General features: G+C 38.1%; 1 protein-coding gene across 4 annotated transcripts in view; it reads right to left on the bottom strand.

Annotated features, from left to right (window-relative positions):
• ETV1 (ETS variant transcription factor 1) overlaps positions 1 to 21,686 on the bottom strand; it is a 66,014-nt gene extending 44,328 nt beyond the window's left edge. Inside the window, exons 1-5 of one of the 4 annotated variants that reach the window (XM_040592234.1) lie at positions 21,536 to 21,686; positions 20,857 to 20,990; positions 19,963 to 20,050; positions 18,130 to 18,177; positions 8,180 to 8,233 (exon numbers count right to left, since the gene is read on the bottom strand). In XM_040592234.1, coding sequence (XP_040448168.1) covers positions 8,180 to 8,233; positions 18,130 to 18,177; positions 19,963 to 20,050; positions 20,857 to 20,901 — 235 coding nt within the window. In that variant the 5' untranslated portion in view covers positions 20,902 to 20,990; positions 21,536 to 21,686. Of the gene's footprint in view, positions 1 to 8,179; positions 8,234 to 17,595; positions 18,070 to 18,129; positions 18,178 to 19,962; positions 20,051 to 20,856; positions 20,991 to 21,174; positions 21,361 to 21,535 lie in introns of those variants that run through there. The other 3 variants (XM_040592232.1, XM_040592233.1, XM_040592235.1) reach the window with 3 other exon arrangements.
• Between the last annotated feature and the right edge of the window lie 467 nt (positions 21,687 to 22,153).

The raw sequence follows: 22,153 nt of genomic DNA, 5'->3' as shown, positions 1-22,153 counted from the left end.
ACGGGTAAGACTAATGTATTGCAGACAAGGAGACCATGAAGAGTAAGTGAAAGGAAAAGAAAAGAATCCTTCTCAGGGAAAAAACTGGAGCACGTCTTGAAAAAGTAATCAGTTTTCCATTTGCCAGTTTTAGACTAGGTTTAGATCATTCCTAGGAAAAACAGTGATGACTTCTAAAACTCAAAAAAAAAATAATCATCATTTACGCATATTTCTCTGCTTATAAATGGCTCCACCATAATTACTTCTCAGTACTGAAATGCATAAGACCAAAACAAAAGGACACAGAACCTGAAAAAACAAAAGGCTATTTTTCCTGTATGCTTACAGCAGGCTAGCTATACCAGTCCTACATGACATGAACATGTCACAGACTCTCCAATGTTTAACTGATATTTTGAGGACTATCACTCTCTCCTCCCTCTTCTTCCTGCTGTACCCTTTGAAAACTTCACGGCAGTCTGTGGGAGACTCTGACTTCTGTCTTCAGTTGCTGAGGCAGCAACCAGAAGAAAAAAGACACAGAAATTATACAGATCGTAAAAACATTTTACTTAAACATATCAAATATGAAATAAAGAGAAGTAGATGGACTGAGCTTGCAGACTGCCTCCTTATTTTACACCATCTCAGAGCTCATGGATTTTCAAATCATTATTTAGGCTGCTCTTGGAATACAAAACACATTTTGCAAAAACACTGCATGGAAAGCAGTTTAGGGAGAATAACAGTTTTGTATCAAAACAGAATCACAAAGACCCTTCAATCTGCCTTGTTTGGTTTCTGTGCAAAAATACAGTTGAAACAAATTTTGCATACTTTAATACAACTGGAACTGAACAGATGCTCTAATACATATACATACTCCTGATGAAATTAACTAAACAACTATCTGTTTTAAAACAGAAATAACTGTAGTGTTAAGAAAATACTGCCATGACTACAAGTCACAATGTGAGGCTTGCTTGTATTTCCACAGATGGGATCTTCACAGAGTCCTTATGGGGACGGGAGGAGGGGAGGCTTCCTCAGAGAGGAAATAGAAGGTTTTTTCAAAACAAAAAATTCAACATTTTGAATAAAATATGTTTAATGTTTTTGTTTTTATGTAAACAGACTTTAGGAAGTGATCTGACAGCCTTAAGAAATTACCATTTGAAAGAAAAAAGGTCTACATGCTTCATCTTTGATCTAGGAGGCAGATATATCACAGGACAGGATGACTGAAGTTTATTCATTAGCTGATAACGTCCACATGCAACCCAAGCCTTTAATCTGCAATAAAACAGCAAACTAGGATGAGGCTCTGAGGAAAGGAAATCAAGTCAGTTTGGCTGAGCAGGGACATGCCAATGGAGGGCCAGGGGGCAGCCAGGGGGGCAGCACCCCACAAGAAGAGCCCTGTCCAGGTGCTGTTGCTCCTCCATGCCCCATAGAGCTGGTGACCATCAGGTTCACAGTGGCCCTGTGCAGTTAAAATCTGCATAATGTGGCTGCCATCTCTGCTGGGATGCCCAGATGTACTTTTTCGTTAGTAATAACGTTCACATGGCATACAGGGCACTCTGAAAGGAATAGCTTCCACTTAAAAAGTTTTTAAAATCAAAACCTGTGTATTTGATGGGGTCTTGTAATTCAATTCACAGTGCTATTGTTGCCATTAGTATTTACACAACCTGTGTGCCACTACCACTACTAGAATCTAGGAGAGCCTAAAGTCTTCACCATTTCAAAGCTGGAAAATTCAGCATGACAACACAAGCAGAAAAGCAAATAAACAGAAATTGCCTATTAAAATCAAAGCAAACCCACAAATTCTCTGCTGTTAAGATCACAAATTAAAGGCATTATGGTCAACAGTCTGCCTCTTGGTAAAACTTTTCCAAGAATTAAATCTTGCAATTATGGAAAAGGTCACGATTATGGCAGTTTTAAATATTTCCAAAAATCCTCTAGAAGAAAAAAAAATAAAATCCGTATTAGCACAGGCTGATGCCCAGTGATGAACCTCAAAATGAGCCACAAGGTTCTCTGAAAAACACCAATTCCTAATTTCTTTTGAACAAGAATTTAACCAAAAAAAAAAAAAACCACACACACACACACACAAAAAAAAAAAAAAAAAAAAAAAAAAGAAAAAGAAAGTTAACAGCTGGTAACAGTTTCAGTCCTGCTTTAAACAAAGGAAACAAGTGCCCAGGGACACAATGAAAGAAACGAGGCTATCTAAGGCAACTATGAAGGGAGATAAGGTGGTCTGCATGGACTCCTCAGTCTGACCTCTCCAGCTCTTACAACAGCAATTGCATTGGACACTCTTTGTAAAATGCTTTTGAGATCTCTAGATAAGTGATCATTAAGAAAGCTGTATATCTCACAGCAGCATGATACATGCATTTCTGTACCTACTTCAAACCCAGAAACAAAGATGTTAAGCAACATGCCCAAGGTCATGCAAAGCTAAGGGCAGAACAAACCACAGAGCCCTGACTCTTGCAGCCCTTTAGAAAGAATCCGTCACAGTCGGGCATGCACTAAAATAAATAAGTAAATGTCTCTGTATTTGACAATGTCTGACCTATGAAAGGAAGTAGTTTCAAGACAAGTGGCAAAAACCAAAACACAGCTGCAGTAGAAAGCCCTACTAGGGAATAGCTAAGCACCAAGAATAACTAGCACCACCTTGTAGGATATTTATCAGACTGCCTGCTACAGTACCACACTTGCAGAGCTACATTTGAGACCAGCCACATAGGCTCTTTAAAAAAAAAAAAGAAATAAAAAGGAAATTTGTAGAAAAAAAAACCCAAACCTGAAAACACACTAGTGTGTGCAACTTGCCGTACAGAGAAAACCAAAACACTACCAACTGCAATTTCTAGGACATTGTGCACTACCAAGACATGACTACCAGCTGCCTACGTAGTGAATCACCACGTTAAAAAAATGTCATTTTTTTCAGTCCACTGATTTTTTTTCTAGAAGCTGCAAAATTAAAACATTCTGCATCATAAACAAAAACAAACCCCGTAAACAGATCTCCCTTTGACTTCAGTAGGCCCATCAGAACTTATATCATTCTGGTGTTTTCTACTGTTTTAATCATGTGGGTTTTTTTCTCCAAAATATGTCAAAATAAGTGAAAATTAACCTCTACCAATTGCTCACCATCTTTTGCTATACTTAAACAAACAGGAAATGCTCTTCTAGTTCTGAAATTCCCTTTTGGAATTTAAGTACAAAAGTAAAGAGAACAAAAATAAAACAAACCAAGCATTCTTCACCTGATCGTGGAAAAAAAAAAAAAGTATGATTTTGGACGCTATGAACATGTAAATAAATATTAAAGCCTTTCCTCATTTAAACTGCATTTGGAATATCCTAAGCCATTAGTTAAAATGACAGAAGAATACAGCTACCTGAAGCCTATGTAAAGAATCTCTCTTTAACAGGCTTTTAAAGATTGCAAGCCAGAGCATCTAAAAAGCACATCCCTGAATAATTTAAGGCTCCTGGAATCTACATTGAAAGAGCTCCTTTGCTAACCCTGAAGGAAAAAATCCAGAGGTAAGTGAAAGAATAAAGGCTGTGAAAGATGAGTGACAAAATCACTACTAAAAAAGTATTTTTCCTATCTTAAAGTTGAATCAGACATGGAGGAACACAGATTTTACAGCCAGCCCTTCCCATTTACTGTCAACAGCTGTGGTCTAACATTAACATTTACCCCTCTGGCAGTGTTAAGGCTCTGATGGTCAGGGAAACAATACAGGAACAAAATGAAAGACAAGGAAGGAAACCGATCAAGAAGGTGAAGCACAACACAAATCCTCATTAGCAGAAACTCAGTAAGAAATAAAGAGCAAAAAGACAGAGTTTATCATTAATTTTAAAGGAGTAATGTACGTTTTGGGGCAAAAGAAGAAACGGAAAAAAAGCATCCCAAACTCTGGAAGAACAGAGCAACATAAATACATATTATTCAAACAAAACAAAACAAAACACAATTATGCTATTAACACACCAGGCAATCTGGTTTGGTGCAGGGTAATCCCCATTTATAACCAATTGTACCAAGGTCGATTTACAAATCAGTGGATTGTTTGACAAAACAGAGTTTTCTCTGCCAACTACATCCTTTAAACATCAGCAAATCCTACCTACTTCCTCTTGTGTCTGTCATAGAAACCATCCAAACAATGGGAGCAAGCAATCTTCACCTCAACAGCTACTGACTTCAAGCAAGCTGAACACTTTATTCATTTTTACTCCTAGACTGGAAAGTCCTTGCTGTTCTACAGTATCTGAAAGCCTCACCACTGATTACAACAGGTTCAGGATCTGGCTCCTCCTCAGTATATGAAAATGGATTTGAAACAATAGGAAACCTTATCTGAGGAAGTTAACACAGGTCACCCTTCTCCACACATGAATACTGACTTTATACAGGCAGAAAAACAGCTTAACTAGGTCTTAGGAATTAGATAAGAATTTGGGAACAGTGTCACATACAGAATGCCGATTTTTTTTTAAAAAGAGGCATCCACCTTTTTGGAGAAACAGATGTTGTGGTTTTGCCTTACACGATTTTTCATGTAATTACTAACAGAAGAGTCTTTAGGAAGTCACTTGAATATATCGCAAACAGGTCAGCTGAAGTGTAGAAGCAGATTCAGAATGGGGCAAAATCAATCTGCCTAACACAGAATTTCGAAGCAAATGCCTGTAAAAGTGATTTCCTCCCTCTTTTTGTGGATTTTTTTCTAATGAGAATGGAAATGAAAGAGTAAGAAAACTACATTATTTAATATGCAGTTGTGGTATTTCTCCACTGTAATTGCAAGCCGAAAAAAATACCCAAAAGTCTTTCTGAAACATGTTTTTCTCCCTTAGAACTCAAAAAGTTCAGGCACTGCAGAAAGCAAAAGGTTACAAGAAACTAAACTGCGATTTGTTTTTCAAATTTCATCCGAACAGGCTAGCTGTTATCTACTCTTCATTCCGCTCACACTGAGCTAAACTACAAAAAGGTTCTTTGTGATAAGTATTCAAAGTTAAAAAAATACTTAATAAAAAGGTAATACAAGATGGGCAAGATGGGGCTTTGGACGCTGTGAAAAAAAAGAAAGGTTTGGAAATGCAGACATTTCTAAGATTATTATGGCAGGAAGGACCACTTTCAAGAAGACATAATGGAATAACAAAATAAATTCAGCTTTGAACAGGTAAACTGAAGCTTAAAACATTAAGGGAAGCTTATGCTGGATCCTTAGCTAGTAGAAATATGCACAGTTCTAGTAACGTCAATAATATCACATGAAGTCATGCTAGCTGTTGATCTCACTCGTATATCTAAAGCCCACACCTGAACTATAAATATATATATTATGTTTGCTTTTTGAAAACTGAGTGAAGTTTAATAGCAACTCATAATTGAAATATTCATGGCTTCCACACTAGCTCTGAAGTTAAATCCCCAAAGTGGATAAAGTGGACTATGTATCTAATCTAAACTAAATGTTTCCCTTAGTTACTAATACCAGTGCAGTTTCACTAGTTAAAATCATTATTACAGAAAAGAAATGCAAAACCCATGGCACTTTAAGGGGCATTTAATCCTGCTCAGCACTAGGACACAGCACATGATCTTGGCAGTATCAATTCCTCTACTATGTTCCCTGTCTTTGCTTCAAGAGTTAACTAACTTGGTGATTTCTAGGCAAGAAAGTTTTTACCACAGCCTTCCAGCACTGCTACTGTTACCAAAGTTTCTTACAAGTTCTTTCAGTGCTAAAAATTTCCATTTATGACCACAAATCTACCTCAGGTTTAAAGCCCATTTCTCTATCAATGACGCTAGAAATAAAACCTCACTAATTTTTGTACCTGGACTGCAGACTGTAACTGTTTCAGTGGAGCACTTGTTTTCTTCACGAACTCTGCACAATATGCACACACCCCCCCTTACCTACACACGGCTCCATAAACTGAATCTGTGCAGCAAACAACAGTTTGGTTGCCTGTGAACTAAAGCGACTGTGACCCCCTTCACTGGCATACACTTCTGTCCTTCACTGCTTATGGCTCAGTTAAGTGTACTAAAGACTGAACCTACCAAAGCTTGCCCATCCTCTCCCATGTTTCAAAACAATAAACATTTTTTTAAATAAAAAAAATTAAAAAAAGCGCCAAGTGTTGCTGCCAGGCTGCTGCCAGTAACAGGGCAAGTACTTATAGATTATATAGTCATTATAATAGCGTTTGGAGGCAGGTTTGGATCCCAGAGATAACAGTCACAATTGTGCTACTTCTGCAGCAGTAATTTCCCCATGGCTTTGGTTATGTTGATCTCCGTTCCTGTTTTGCAGAGCCCACAGCAACATACATTATATCCAAGTATATGTCTGAAACTCCACAACCTTTGCCAGAATAACACTCCAGGAAGCTCTCCTGACCTTTACTTAAGATAAAGAAACCAACTGAAATGAAGAAATAAATGTTCCTTTGATAGTAATGTGTAAGCTGTGGCTAAGGAACTTTGAAATACAACAGCATTAATAAAATAGCCATATTAGGAGAATTTCTTTATCACCAAAAGCAGTGACCAGCTTCAATGAGGCTTTTCATTCACTGTTCACAAATTATTTTCCAGGAATCATTGACTTGTTGTGTAACGATAATTGCGGGTTAATAGAAGCCCTAACTGAACTTTGTACTCTTACACAAAGGATGTATGCATACATGACTATATTTGGACACAGCTTCATATGTAGGATAACATAACTGATTTTCAACTTACAGACTGTTCTGGCTTTCATATTATAGTTTCATTTAAAAAAAAAAAAAAGAAGTCTTTGAAGCCAGAGGTGGGGAAAAAAAAAAAACCCAACTGTTACAAAAGCCAACTTTTGAAGTTTGAAAGTGACCATGACTGCTGGTTAGTATATGTACAAGAACTTCTAGAGAAAAACAAAAATAAATTGTTGCTGTGCAGGTATACTACCAAGAGTACAGGGGACAAAAAATCATCTTTTTTTTCTTTTCTTTCCCTACAAAATGTTGTTACGAATATGCTCAAATTCTTCTTAAAACAGTTTCTAAATAACTGGGAAAAAATCCTCTAAAAGATTCATAAGAAAACAAGTCTGAATTTGGTTTTGGGGTTAAAGACTATTCTAATGCAATTCTTTTGAATCTTTCTAATTTTAATCCTAACATTTCAGTATATGAATGCCGTATTCAACAGCTATCTGGTTTAGTGAACTGCAGAAATTCACTCTGATAGGATAAATTATTTAAGTTATTTAGCAAAACGCAAAAGCTACCAAGCGCTCTGCTGCAATCAGCAGACACTGTTTAGAAGAGACCTTCGATGATGAAGAGAAGCTTTGCCATGAGGAAGAAAGATGCATAAAGAAGCTCCAAGAATCCCGTGACTTTGGCAGATAAAGTTTCTCATGCCATTTCTTTATTAGGCCCTTGCAACCACCCAAAATCACAGAACAGCAGGTACAGCGAAGGGGAATCAGTGCTTAACAGAACAGCAGCACTTCAGCAAGTAAAGGCAAGATTTGAGGAGCACAGGCTAAAAAAAGTAAATTGGGGCACATACTAAGTAAAGTAGCAAACAATGCAAAGCATCCAGCTTAACGTAACTCCTGCTTCCTCCCATTAATTCAAAGGGAAATTTTGTTAGAGCAACAAAGCGCCACATGCTAAGACAACTTAAAAATGCTTCAGCAGTGACTGTATTTGATTGATTATGTGGTGAATTTATTTATACACAAAACATACTGAGCAGCCCTATTTCTGCTCAGCGTATCAGAGTATCACACAGTATCTGATCTTGTCCTGCCTCAACACATTCCACTCCCCACTCTATGGACAGAGAAACACACCCCCAGCTCCACAATCTGCGTCTCTCCTTGCTTCCCTTGGGGCTGGCAGGTGGGAACTACAGGAGAGGGCCAACTGCTAAAGGTGGTACCTTCAGACCAAAAAACCTTCTTTTTAGCTGCATGTCAAAATGCCACTTGATTTATCTATTCATCATTCTGATGTCACCAACCAGCAAAAGGAGCTATCACATGACTGCAGATGACACAATAAATCACAAATATGAAAACTCAAATATAAATATACTGATTTTTAACGAAGTGATGATTCATACTATACTTACAACTTTCAGCCTGATAGTCTGGCACAAACTGCTCGTCATTGTCAGGTACCTGAGCTGAAGAAAGGAAAACAAAAACAAAAAAAAACAAACAAAAAACAAAAACAAGGAAAGAATTAAAAGAAGCCATTAAAGCATAAATAAAGACTCTTGTGCTTAATTTGAAACGCAGCCAAGATTAGAACTAACAATTATTTTTTCTCATTGTTGAGCATGAAAATTAGGCAAGCACGCCATTTTACTATCAGATGAACCCTGGGGTGAAGCTGTGCGGTACACTGCGAGTCCAGAGCAGCCCCGGCGCAGTGACAGGGGTGGGAGGCCGTGAAGGCTGGCACTGGCCCTGGCCCTGCCTCACTGCCTGCATCAGGGCCCGGACCTACCATGCCACTGGTAAAACTTGTCAGTTTCAAAATAGGTACACATGAAGTCTACATAAAGTGTTTAACATTTACACATCTTTAACCCCAAACTACCACACCTTCATCTTACTTAAAGTGATTCCAATTTCTCATGGCAGTCAGCCAACACAGTAGGGGTTTTTTTTGTTATTATTTTAAATACTCAAAAAGAACTGTTTTACCAAACCACAGAATTCCTGGTTCAACGACAACATTTCAGGCATCAAAAAAAGTTATTTACTTAAAGCAAGAATCATTATTAACATGCATTCACCTTGCGTAAGATCATCTGTGCTTTTAGGAAACTTTTATCACAAATCTGAGCTATAAAATACAATCATTTCACGGTCTGCTGATACATAATTTTGCGTCTGTGGTACCACAGTTCCTTTTCATTATGCGTCTAAGACATTAGCCATCTCTCATACTGTGTTCTAAACTCCTGTAAACCATTTAAGCTGAAATACCACTGAACATACATTATAGGTGAATACATTCGAACAACTGCAGAACATGACACTGAGAAGCGGCATCCTCGGAGCATGACTCGACATCCCAAGAGAGATCCAGCTTATTGTTTCTGAACTTTGTCATCTTTTCCTCAACATACACTAACAAGAATCATCACAGCAAAGCTGCATAAAATTATCTGTTTGAAAATACTATAATTTACACAGTTCTTGTCTAAAGACAAGCAAATAATTCATATGATCTTAATTAAAAGTTAGCATCTGCCATGATCCGGTTACCCAATAAGATTTGAGAGGTAAATACTGGTTATATAATCTTTTATCAAAACCGTGACTATCAAACCATTAAATAAAATACGCTAAATGATAAAATGTAACTTTAATGCTCTCAGAACACTTTTTAGTTTAGGAAGCGTATATTCCCCCTGATATATGTGAACTGCTACTAGTTTAACAGAATTTGTTTGAATGAAAAATACATATTTAATTATAATTACTCACAATTTTTTTGAATGTGCACTATAGTACTCTTCATGGACCAGACCTCCACTCCTTAACTCAGGAAATATTTCTAATGACTTAACTGGGAGTTTTTTTCCTGGGTAAAGAGTTCAGAATCAGGCTCATTATACTGAAAAATTATTTGCTCTCAGTTTTAAAATAAACGTTTAAAGTCCTAATGTCTTAACTGCAGCAAATACCCTTTAAGAACAAATGACCTTAGGAAATCTGCAAACCCAGATTTGAAAAGAAGTGTAAGATAAATACAAAAAGTGTAATTAGGATTACTCTGGAAAAAAGCACAGCTACTGTTGCTTTGTTGTTTGGGGGTTTTAATTCAAAAAAGAAAACAACACAATACAGTAACCTATCCTTTTTAGGAGAAACCAGTACCTCTGAGGACATGTTAGCTCCTCGAAGTTTGAAGCTGTATAAAACATGTATTTTACCGACCCAAATATTCCCAATATTTTTCATGCATTACATTTCTCTTTCCTCCAGAGAAACCACAGAACTTTTACCAAAAATTAACACAGGGACAGCGTAAGGCCAGACACTAACGCTCCACAATTTCTGACATTTCATGCAATTCACTGCATGCAAATGTTCGGCACCTTCCTTACAAAAATGCCAAATGTTTGACTGTCACAGAAGAATCTGACCATGAAATCAAGGTCTCCTACTTAAAAGATCAGTTTCTAAGGATTTCTTACATTTCCAATTGGTTTTGAAGGGTTTGTGAGTACATTCAGTTAAAGGAATTGTATCAAGTAATTTCTTGTTTACAGAATTCCCATCCCACACATTTTCTTAAGCCAGCTATCCTTTTCAAATGCAGTGAGAAAGCTAGTATGACTAATTTTTTTATACACATACATGCATGTGTTTTACATATATACGTGTGTATATATATATATATATATATGTTAATTTGTGAATCCAGGATATCTAAAAAAGTCTTAAAGAAAACAAAAACCCTCCTGTTGAAATCAGGAGGCTACATTTAGTGATTGCAGAACTGGGACAGCAATCTTACATAACTTTCTAAAGCATACTCTGTGCACCAGACTGCTTCACCGGTGCTTTATTCAGGTTTTATCCGTCTAACTTGACTTACTCCAGAACAAATAAGGTCCTTTTTTTCCCCACCCAAAAAGTAAGAAAAAATAAAATACATCTGGTTGAACTGTCATGGAAAACCAATATATTACTTTAGAGAGATTGTCATTACCCTTGATTTGGTCTGGAGCAAATAAGAAAAATATACTTCATTCATAGATGCCCCAAATTGATGAAGGCATATTTAATAGAGATCAAAGCGCATCACTTTATCAGTACTCTAGAAATAGATGGAGACTACACTGTCAAAATGTATTTTAAATACAACATTAACATAGCCTTAAAGCCTCTGTAGGAAAAGAAATTCAGCAAGTTAAGAAGTGTTTAAAACCCTGCCAAATATAAACAAAACAAATAACAACATCCAAAGTGTTCAACCCAGGAACATGTATTTCCTACTGGAATCTAATTTAGTAGCAGCAGTACCTTAGAAACGAGCCCACAAGTCTATACAAAGAAATTAAAAGGGCCTGTTAACTGTTGGAAATGAGAACTTCAACTATTCCTTCACTTACTCTGTTATTATTTTTAAACTAGCAGAACTGAAACTCGCTCGTGATCATACTGCAGAAATGCAAGCAACCACCATCAGGCCAAATAAATACACGTCTTGCACCAGCACCTTGCTACAAGAGGGCAAACTGCTGGAATACATCATTCTGTTACTCAAAGGGAAGAGGGCTTTTGTACCTTGAGTTTGGATAAGTACAGGCAGACTTCATCGGAAATTAAACAGACAGGTAAGGACAATTCAACCTGAATGTCTGAAAGGAAGATTTAACTTGCAGCGCTGCAACTGTCTGCACATTTATGTATGCCATTCATTTCCTTTCTTCTTTTATTCACAAATACTGCAGTTCAACAAGGCTGCCATAAAATCTTCACTGGTCTTCGGTTAACATACTCAACACAAGACACAATGCATAAATCACCAAAACTTTTTTTTTCCATTTTGCCATTCAGAGGAAAATTGAAAAAGATATCCGAAATGATCATCTAACTGAACGAGAATATTTCCCTGAGCTACTTAATTATGGGGGTTTGAGAAGGCAAGTATATTCCAAAAGACTAATAAAAGGTTTTGAAGGATATTAAGCACGTGGCTTTTACTGCTAATAGCAGAAGCAGCTACATTAGTTCATTTCACATTCAGAGCCATCAAGTCTCAGACTCCTGAAGCAGACAACATCTGCAGCATAAACTATCCAGGCTCAGCCTAGATTATTACCAAAAGTTTTCTTTTTCTTCTGATAGCTATAATGTCTCAAGAGGATTTGGGAAGTGTACAGAAATGTTAATGATGATCTTGAGGACATTATCTGTTTAGATTTTACAGTTTCACTACCTACTGAGTTAAAACCAGTTTTCCAAAAGCAAACATTCACAGCACAAAAATACTTAATACTTGTTTGTAGTTTTAGAGCTTTAAAAAGCCTTTGGAAAAACTGAACTGACGGCTCATTTTGAAAATGGAAAGCAATTTGAGAAAACAAACAAAAAAAGGTTTAGAACTAGGGCCTGTTAGCTGGCTTTCATTGCAAGTAAACAAAAATAAAAAGTCCCCGCTAGCAAGTATCCAGAACAAAAGGAGTTAATATTTAATTAAAACCAGCTCTATCCACTGTAACAATGACCTGGAGCCAAACAAGGCAGAAGATGTATGAGTCATTCTTTCTGCCAGTGAATGAGACAGCTGATCTCCGAAGCAATTCCTCAAGACAAGCAGTCAGAACTGGAGTTCTGCCTCCATTCACAAAAACACAGTCCAGCATGAACCATGTGGCCCCAACCACAAGCTTTTCATGTCACACCCTTCCAGAAAGCTACAGCAAAGTAAACTTGAACTTTAGGCATAAACACACTGATTTCACTGCTTTGTCTCAAGATGCAGCACAGACCTGCCGAGGAACGTTATTTAATAAATGACAAGTTAAGCGAACTATAAAGGGCTTAAATTTAACTCTTCCTTCTCCCAATCACAAACAGCTTCCAAAAGCTCAGCTGCACGCCAGGGAAAGGTGTTCCTGTTAAAAAACGGAAACTTTCCAGAAAAACAAGAAGCTGCAAACCGCCTCGCTTCACTTAAAACTTTATTTTGGGCAGCAGAACACTTCCTGCGGTACTGTGTTCTCTGACCTCACACTTCACTTTTAGAGCTAAGAGCAATTTGTTTTAAAATATCAATGATTTATTCAAAGCGGCAAAAGAAATTGGCAGGAAATTATATAAGAACAGCAGTATTTTGGCTTCAGCTAAAATAAGACTTCAGGCCTCAACAGTAATGACTCTATTGAGTTTTCTTTGATTCATTGTCACTTCTGAGTATCTGAAAGATTGTGTAAATTGTAAGTATCCCTGAAAGAGCAGGGGCTGGGGGGGGGGGGGGGGGGGGGGCGGCGGTGAGGGTGTGTGTGAGGGTGGTGGTTGTTGGTTGTTTTTTTCCTACGGGAACAACTGTTTCTAACAAAGGAGAATTCAGAAGGCAGAACAGTGACAAATTTCAAGATGGTAAAAAATATTATTTCCCATAAGCACTGGATTTGCTGTCAAAACAATCCAAACCCCTTTTTACATAACGTGAGATGCTCTGACTAATAAACTCAAATGCAGTTCAAAACTAGCTCCAGATTACAAAATTCTTCCTTATGTGAATAATCCCTAGGAATATGAAGATGGGTTTGCAGAATCTGCTCTTCATTTGCTGCTACATTAAAAATGAGAAAAAAGTTAGCTTAAAAGGAATATTCGCATCTAACATTTCGCTGCATCTTTCATGGATCGCAAAACTCACTATACCTTTGGAAATGATTGTTTTGAATAAAAGGCATTTACTACTCCAGCAAAAAGGAACGTTGAAAAGTTTGTTCCTACAGAGACTTTCAGACTTGTGCATTTCTGGTGGTTTTATTTCTTTTGGGTTTCTTTTTAAAAGAACACACACACACACACCTTTTTACCTAATTAACTAACTTTTCTCCTTTTTTTGTGCACATATATTTAACATCAAGAGTTACAAGTATTTGAAAGCCAAATGTGTTAGGTCACTAGAATAATGATACTAAAAAATGGATTTTTTTTTTTTGTATTACAGATTCCAAAATTAAAATCTTTTCACTGCTTTTGAGTGTCTGCCCCCATCAGATAGCTCTCAGCCACAGAGGTGTAAATTACCATCCCTTTATTATTTTTGCTCCTATAAAAATGTGGATAGTTCTTGCATAAGGCTACATAGCATTTGCCTTACACTGGATAGATTTTATAACTTTTTGGCAGAAGAAAGCTAGTCAGCCAGAGTAAGATGCTACACATCTTCACTGATTTAAACGAAGCCACTCTAACTAGGCTAATATTTGAAGATCTAGTACTTTTATTTCAAAAAAAAAAACAACTTTAAGAACTATAAACTACTTATTTTCATACCTCTTCATTTAATGAAAAAAATAGAAGTCAACACCAGCTTAGACATCACCATAACACTGCTGTATCCTTCACAGTAGGAGAACAGGACAGAAACTTATTTCCTAAAGTTCACTCCAAATTTGGGTATTACTTCGGAGGAGTAACTTTGTGATAACAAGAACTGCTATTTAAATACTGGTAGCTTGTAGTAGCCCATCCATTGTTTAGCTAAACTGCACTAGAGGCATGAACCTGTTACCTGTAGCTATTATTTCAAACCACTTATTGTTCTCGTAATCTTTTTGTTTTTTCAAGTCACCCAAAAACATTTTTATTTTTCAGTTTATTAACATCTGAGAAGCGTACTATCTATTGCTTTAAGAAGCAGATCCAGTGCACAAATTCATTATTTGTCTTTGCCTGGGATGCCTTTTACATACCTTTAACAAGCTGCAGGAGAAACTAGCCGCTGAAAGGGTAAGTTTAAATGAAAAACTCATTTATTGTAAATCCATTATACCCCAAAACCAAATGCTTTCACCATGGAAAGGAGACACTCACTCACTAAGAATTTTTTCTATCTGTCCATTTTATTCCAGAACAAGAAGTAACAGCTACCATGATAAGCTAACATTAGATTAATATTTGAACTATTTTTATCAAGTCACTGAACAATTGCAATCTGCCAAAACCTATCTGATTCCAAATATATGGAATCAATAGTCATTTTATAATATTATCATGACAAAATGTTGCCATCAAGTTATTTAAATATAAAACAAAAGATTGTATCCGAATAATATTTGCCTTCATTAGCAATAGGTAATTTTAACTATTTCCTTTCAAGTTTGAAGGTTGAAACAATTATTAAAGGCTCCCCCCACTTTCAGTTTCTGGCATCAGGAAACTGTTACAATCTATATTCTGTCCAGCGTAACAACTGACAGAGGGAATCTTATTCAAAGTAAGTTTTATACCAAAATCATTTAGATGTTCTTACATATTTCATGTTAAACAGAGTAAGAAGAAAAACTAATTTCCATAAAAATCTAGTATGCAGCTAGTGGAACACATCTGTAAGTTTTCTGTAAGTCGTATTCAGCTTGTTAATTATGGAGCAATAAAATATTAAAGAGGTTACTGAACTGTTTACATTTTGGATTAATTCTTTAATACATGTGAACCTCCTACCATTTTTGGTGGGAAAAGAACACATGTATTTTCTGTTTACTTGTTTACCACCAACTTCTCACAGGTGACACTAACTGTAAAAATCTCCAGGCTAAAATACGTGATGTAGTAAGGATAGCTTCAGGAAAAGCAAACAAAAAGAAACCCACAAGCATTTTTTTGTGTGTCATAAAATGCAACTCACTTTCTTCTCCTAACTAATAAGTAGATTTTTGACCTGGTTACTCCCCAGTGGGGATCTGAACTCGTGGGAGAAACCTGGTCAGCTGCCACTGCTTTTCTTAAAAAGGGTCAAGATGTTTTAAAATTTCATGGTCATTTCCCTGGCTCCAGAGCATTATGAAAAGAAATATGTAAACATTACTGACGCTGCCAAATTGGCAGACTTCTAGCCTATGAAGGTCCAGAAGAACATAAATGGACACATCTAGCAATGGGTAAACAAGTCTGATTTCAAAATCTGTTTCCTGGCTAAACTCATCCCTGTAGACATTTGAGCAGAGCTATAATATCCTCAAATACTAATATATTACAAGGACTACCGAAAGTTGGTTTAGTTGTTTGTTGTAGTTTTTTTTTTTTAATAAAAATATGGGATAGAGTTAATAGCTTAATATTTTGGTTTCTCATATTGACTTTTTATTTCAACTTTAGTTTAGCCTTTAGAAAAGCTGTGCAAAGTTTGTGTTTTATGGAACACCTAAAATAATGGCATGGCCTGAAACACATAGATTTCTTAAAGTATTTCTAGAACACTGAAACACCTGTAAATATTTAGTTGTAATATGCTGTGGAAAAATATAATTATAACATTATTTAGCTTTACTATCCTCTGCTAGATGAAAAGGCAACTTCTGTTTTTTTCATTTTTAAATACTTACCAGATGATGCTATCTGCTTTTACAAAGGCTCCTCAACCTAGCTGACACTGGACTAGACACCTTTCTCTCTCAAAACCTATCCAAATTTATTCAGTGAAATAGACTCCACTACAGAGAAAAAAAGGCTGTCAAACAATTCATTCTAAAATAAGCAGTGCTTCCAGAATAAAAATTGCCATTACAGTAATCTATGTACCTACAGAAATTATTAAATCAGTTTTAAATTATTTTTCAAACTTTCATTACTATCTGCACATGCATTATGAATCTACCTCTATTTTTCTGACTTATGATCAAAGAAATTTAATCATTTTCAGAAATAAAAACACCCATGCCAGTGAAAAATCGAACTAAAATTTCTCCTCTCCATCAAGAAATAGTAGCATTTTAACATATTTCTGGCTTGTCAGAATGAATGAGATAACACAAAATAAGGAGTTCCTTAGGCAAATTACCACAGGAAGACAATTACAATTGTATCTGATCATTATACTACAAAAATGATCTCAGTACAGAACATCCTGTTTTCAGTGACTAGGAAAGAATCATATTAATTCATAAAAATATAGCCTCTGTTCCATTAATTTAAAGAGAACTTTTTGATTATATATAGAATAACTACATGCTAAAAATAATGCTAGGAGAACATCAGCAAAATAAACAATACCCAACAACTTACTTAAAGGTTAAGAACTTGCCTAACTACATATAAAGCTGTTCAAACAGAATCACTATGTAGGCAAGTAATCATCAGCATATTTCTCTTTCTATGAAAACCAACAGCAAGCATTTTACTCCAACATCCCTCCTTCCCCAAAAAACAGAATACCTAGTATATGAACAGCTGTTCACAGTCCAGTATATGATAAAAATTAAACATATGTGAATACTCAGATCCATTTATATCAGGATAAATTTGGAGAGATTATGTTAACTTGCATCAAAATCATGTTTATTTCAGATGCAGTTTACATAAAAATTTGAACCAGAAACACTAAGAACAGACAATACATAAAATTCTTTATGCTTAAAATAAACACTATTATAAATATCAAAGGAAAAAATATCAGAAAACATAGCTGAAGAAAACAAATACACTTCAACAAGCAGAAAGCTACCTTGCATTTTGTTAAAAGTTCTCTTAATGCAGCAGCTCATTTTTTGCTATTGTTAAATGATTCTCTCAACAGCTACTCTAAATTCAGATTTCTACATTATTGTTCTTAAACCTTCTCTCTTCAGTACAATGTGCTCTGCAAGATTATTTGAAATAGTTAAAAGCACAAGCCGGTGTAAAACAGACTGATGTCAGTTTTCCAATCACCCCTTACAGTCTCACAACTACAAATACAAAGACAAAAATAACATGCAAAATATTTAAAGGTTTCTGGAGGGAAAAAATTAAACAGAAGAAAAATAAAAAAAGAAATAGTACTTTTTAAGTATTCCATACACACCTAATGTTCTGTGCTGTGAACAAGGTGGAAAGAAGACACTTGCACTTAAATCTTGAAGCATCCCGTCCCGATGAACCCAGAGAAACTAATTTCTGCCATCAGAAAAGTACTCCACCAGAACACCAAATAATTATATGTGCTGCTCTAAAGGAAACAGCAAGCCCAGTTCTGGCTGTATGTAGTCTCTCGAGGTACAATAATATAAACCTGATCAATTGCAATTAAAATCTGAACCGAGGCTTAGAACTTGAAGTCTTGGTGCATTAGTTCTTGCCAAAAGCAGATGTGATTGTGAGCTGGAAGCAATTTCTCCTGGTAATTTGTGATGACACTGGGTAGAGCAGCCCCAGAGTCCCCAAAGACAAACTCATCAGAGGCTCTAATGTATGCATGACACATGAGGTGGCTCTTTTAGAGCTCAATTAATTGGGCTGAACATTAAGACAGCAAGTTCAGGACTTTTTTTTTTGTTTGTTTTGTTTCTCCCCCTCCAGAGTTTTTTTTCCTCTTTTTACAAGCAGTTTTTTCCCTTACCTTCTGCAAGCCATGTCTCCTGTAATTGGCTCAGATCTTGAAAGAGTTCTGCAAAAAGATGAAGACATGGATAAAAGGCTCATACCTTTAATCCCTTGTAAGATTAAAATATGTTTGAAAACACATTTTTCCTGAAGAACAATGTATATGAATTCTATTTTGGCAGTCAAACATATAGACCACGCAGGTATTTTCGGGTTGCAGTTCCTGATTTTTCTACACCTACTAATCAAGAAGTACATACTGAATTGTTTTATCAACCCTTAAAATAATAACCAGAATCTCAACCAAACTTTGTAGTATAAAAGGCTTATTCAGTAATACACAGAAAGTTAAAAATTATAACCTTTCTTAGAAGGTGAAATATTTCTCCTTATACAATTTGGGCCTCCTCCTGCAGTGTCTGCCCCAGACAAAGCTCTCTCAGACTTCAACAGGAGTCCCGCCGGAGCAATGACTGAGTATTTTTATTCACAGTGTCATAACTATCATATAAAAATTCTGAACCAAACACCTGAGCTGCTGCAACAGCAAATAGAAATGGGAAATCTTCTGTACTTCCCTTTATGTTTTACTTTGTATGACAAGAGAATCACCACTGTTTCCTCTATGTTGTACTCACTGTACTTAAAGTGAAACCACCTTCTCCATGGACAGAGTTTTGCAGCAGCTTGTATTTTTTTGCAATTCACTGAAATCAACTGCTCATAATGGGTGTAAACCAGAGCAGCATTCAGCTTACTTGCAAAGCTCAGAAACTCAGTTAAGAAAATTCTGTTTACTAGGTAGGATATTTCAAAAGATAAATGATTCATTTTTAATTTACTGTATTTTGAGAGAGACTTCCACCTTTATGAATGCTGTCAGATAACCATTTACATACACTTAAATGACAGAGGCTATTCATTTATTCTGTGGACTGATACCTCACGTTCACATTGGTAAATCATTTAACTTAAAATCAGCAAGTTGTTTTCTTTTCAATCTACCCTAAAATAAACTTTTCCAAACAAGTAAGTAGAGATTTTGAAAAGTGTATCCATGTGTCCTCATCCTAGGAAGGTGTATATAGGGGTAAACTGTAGGTCCCTATATACCTTCCTGTATGTCTTTGTACTCGCAGGGGTATAGGCATAGCATCTATACCGGCCATGTAACCTAAAGATGTGTCAACAGCTATTGTTCAACTACAGTTCTCAAGCTACAACCATGTGAGTGTCTACTGATTGGACCAAGTTACAGATCTTTGGCCACCTAAAACTTTGCCCACTCTAGACCTCCCTTAAAAGAATTTCCCAGGATTTTTAACCCTACCAGTGTTACACAGCAATAGAAACGGGCTGCCAGACACCAGGAGCCTGACTAACAGCACTACAGTAAAGCTAGAGTGAAAACCAACAACGTCCACACCAGCATTCTCGCTCCTGCTAACACTGGTGAATGCACACCAGTGAAAAGGATGTTAAAAGATGGGAGGAATGAGGAAAGCCCTGAATCTCAAGAGGCCTTAAGGTGAAAAAGCCAGGTGCCATAACTAGTGTCAGATGCTGCAAAGGCTTGGCTTCAGTGCATGACATCCGTGTGGCACGTGCAGCAGTACCTAAAATGCAACAGGGTAAGTCAAGGAAAGAATATTAACTTTATCATTTATTATATTTGCCAGTTTGTAATCACAGTAGTAAATGCAATTTTCTTGCCTGGTTTATTCAGATTGATTTAGATATATTTACCTCCAAAATAAATAAAGCGGTCTAAAAAAGAAAAGGGGGGGGGGGGGGACAGACACGGGACAGAGACACACCGACGGGGGACAGACACTGGACAAGCCCTCACCTTCTGAATCATGAGCCAGGTCTCTGTTAATGAATTTTCTTTTCCTGACATTTGTCGGTCTCTCATTACAGTTTCTCCCACGCGGATTCTATAAACAGGAAAGATCAGTTACTTCAGAAATCTTAGGTGGTTTGATTTTTTGTTTGATTGTTGGTTTGTTGGCCTTTTTTTTTCATTTAACCAAGAATCCTTTACATTTTCAAGCAGGGAAATGATTGTCTTGCAGCCTCCAATTTCTAGCAAAAGATACTGCTGAGCACCTAACACCCTCCAAAAAATTCCTGTGTCTAAATGAAACACATTTCTATCTATCTATGTAGACATCTATTTGTACAGATACATACATAATGTGTTCAAGCAGCAACACAATACCAACCACGTATTTTTAGCAGCTAAAGTACACAAACCTACACAACAGCACATAAATCCCCTCTGCATAAGCTATGCAGGAGAACTCAGATAGGAGATTATAACAGACTGCCCTGTTTCCCTGTGTTACTTATAACATTGTTTGCAAAGTCCTGAAAGAAAAAAAAAAAAAGGGGGGGGGGGGGCGAAAAGGAGTGGGGGGAAATGTTAACATTTGCCTCAACTTCATTCTTCTGAGAGTGGAGGCAAACGCTGCCAGAAACTTTGAATGCAGCTGCTGCTGCTCTTGCCTCTCTCATCCGCTAATCATTTGCATGATTTTTTAATCATCCCCAAAACTGTCTTTAAAAGAACATGATGCTTTATTGAAATAACTAAGAAGACAGGCTCATCTCACAGGCAAAGCTCCCAGCTGAAGAGTCGCCCCTACAGTGGTAACAAAGCAGATAATCTGCCTGCAAAACTCCCCCACAGAAATAAGTCGGAGTCAAGTTTATAAACACCAACTTTGAACTGATCACTCACATTGGTGACCATGTAAGGCACTTGCTGGTCATAAAATCCATCCATTCTGCAGCTCTTCCAGAAGTCTTAGCTCAGTGTTTTATTTACTGGGCATTTGATCTGGAGATTTCCTCGGGATCTGGACTCCAATCAGCCTAGAGGGGAATACAAGATGGCTTTTAGATTGAAAAAAAAAAACCACCAAAAACAAAAAACAACCAAAAAACCCAAAAAACACCCCCCAAAAAAAAACCCCGATGAATGAACTGCTTGAATGTGCATAGCTAATTAACCTCAGAGTCCCATTCATAAAAACAACCCTTCCTTCTCTGCCTTCACCTGGGTTACACGCTTCTGCCAGGAAAACACGGCGCAAAGGCACTTCGAGCAGCCGCCGAGCCGGGGAGAGGCAGGGTTTATTTACACTCCCCGCCGTACCCCCGGGCGATCCGCGCAAGCGGCAGCCCCGCTCTCGCTAACGTGTGCTCAACTCGTAATGGCGATCGGCGGGGCTGGCCGCGCACCTCCCGGCGGCGGCGCCCGCCACCCGCGGCCGCGCACACGCACGCACACACACGCGCGCGCGCCCCCCCGCACGCCCCGCACACGCACCCCGCCACCTTCTCCCCCAGGGTCGCCCTGGCAGCCCACCACCGCGCAATCCTGCGGGGCGGCGGACAAAGTTGCGGGGAAGACCCACCTGAAGGCCACGCGCGGCGATCGGCTGCAAAAAATTCCCTCCAAATTTAATAAAAACATTAATTATTCCCCAGCACTTCCCCCTTGGAAGCGGCGAGCGCCACTGACAGAGCTCAATCCCGTGGTTTTTCCTCTCCTCCTCCTCCAGGGGCCCCCGAGCCGCGCCGGCGGATCCCCGTCGCCCATTGGCTCCCCGCGCCCCCCGCCGGATCGCCGGATCGTCGCGCTCCCGCCCGCCCCGGCCCCGGCCCCGGCCCCGCCGCCCCCCGCCCGGCCCCGCCGCCAACGCGGGGGGCGAGCCCCCGGCCTCCCCTGGGCTCCCCCGCCGGGGGCGGGGGGAAATCGCGACTCGGTGCCGCCACGCGCATCCCGGCATCCTGCCGCAGGCACACCGCGTTCCCTGCGCCCCCCGGCTGGCACGGCGACCCCCTCCCCGCACAGAACTGGTTTCAAAAAATAATAATAAAAAAAAGTTTAGCCTCCCTGACTCCGAAAAGAAAAAAAACACCAATAAACAACAAAAAAAAACACCCAACCACCCCAACAACAACAACAGAAAACCCCACCCCCGCGCCCGTTCCGGCGGCGGAGCCGGCCCCGCACAGCGCCGCGGGAGCCC

Source organism: Falco naumanni, chromosome 4, assembly GCF_017639655.2.
Source record: "Falco naumanni isolate bFalNau1 chromosome 4, bFalNau1.pat, whole genome shotgun sequence".
NCBI lineage: Eukaryota > Metazoa > Chordata > Aves > Falconiformes > Falconidae > Falco > Falco naumanni.
Note: the sequence above shows the minus strand (reverse complement) of the source record. Positions and strands in the feature narration are given on the sequence as shown.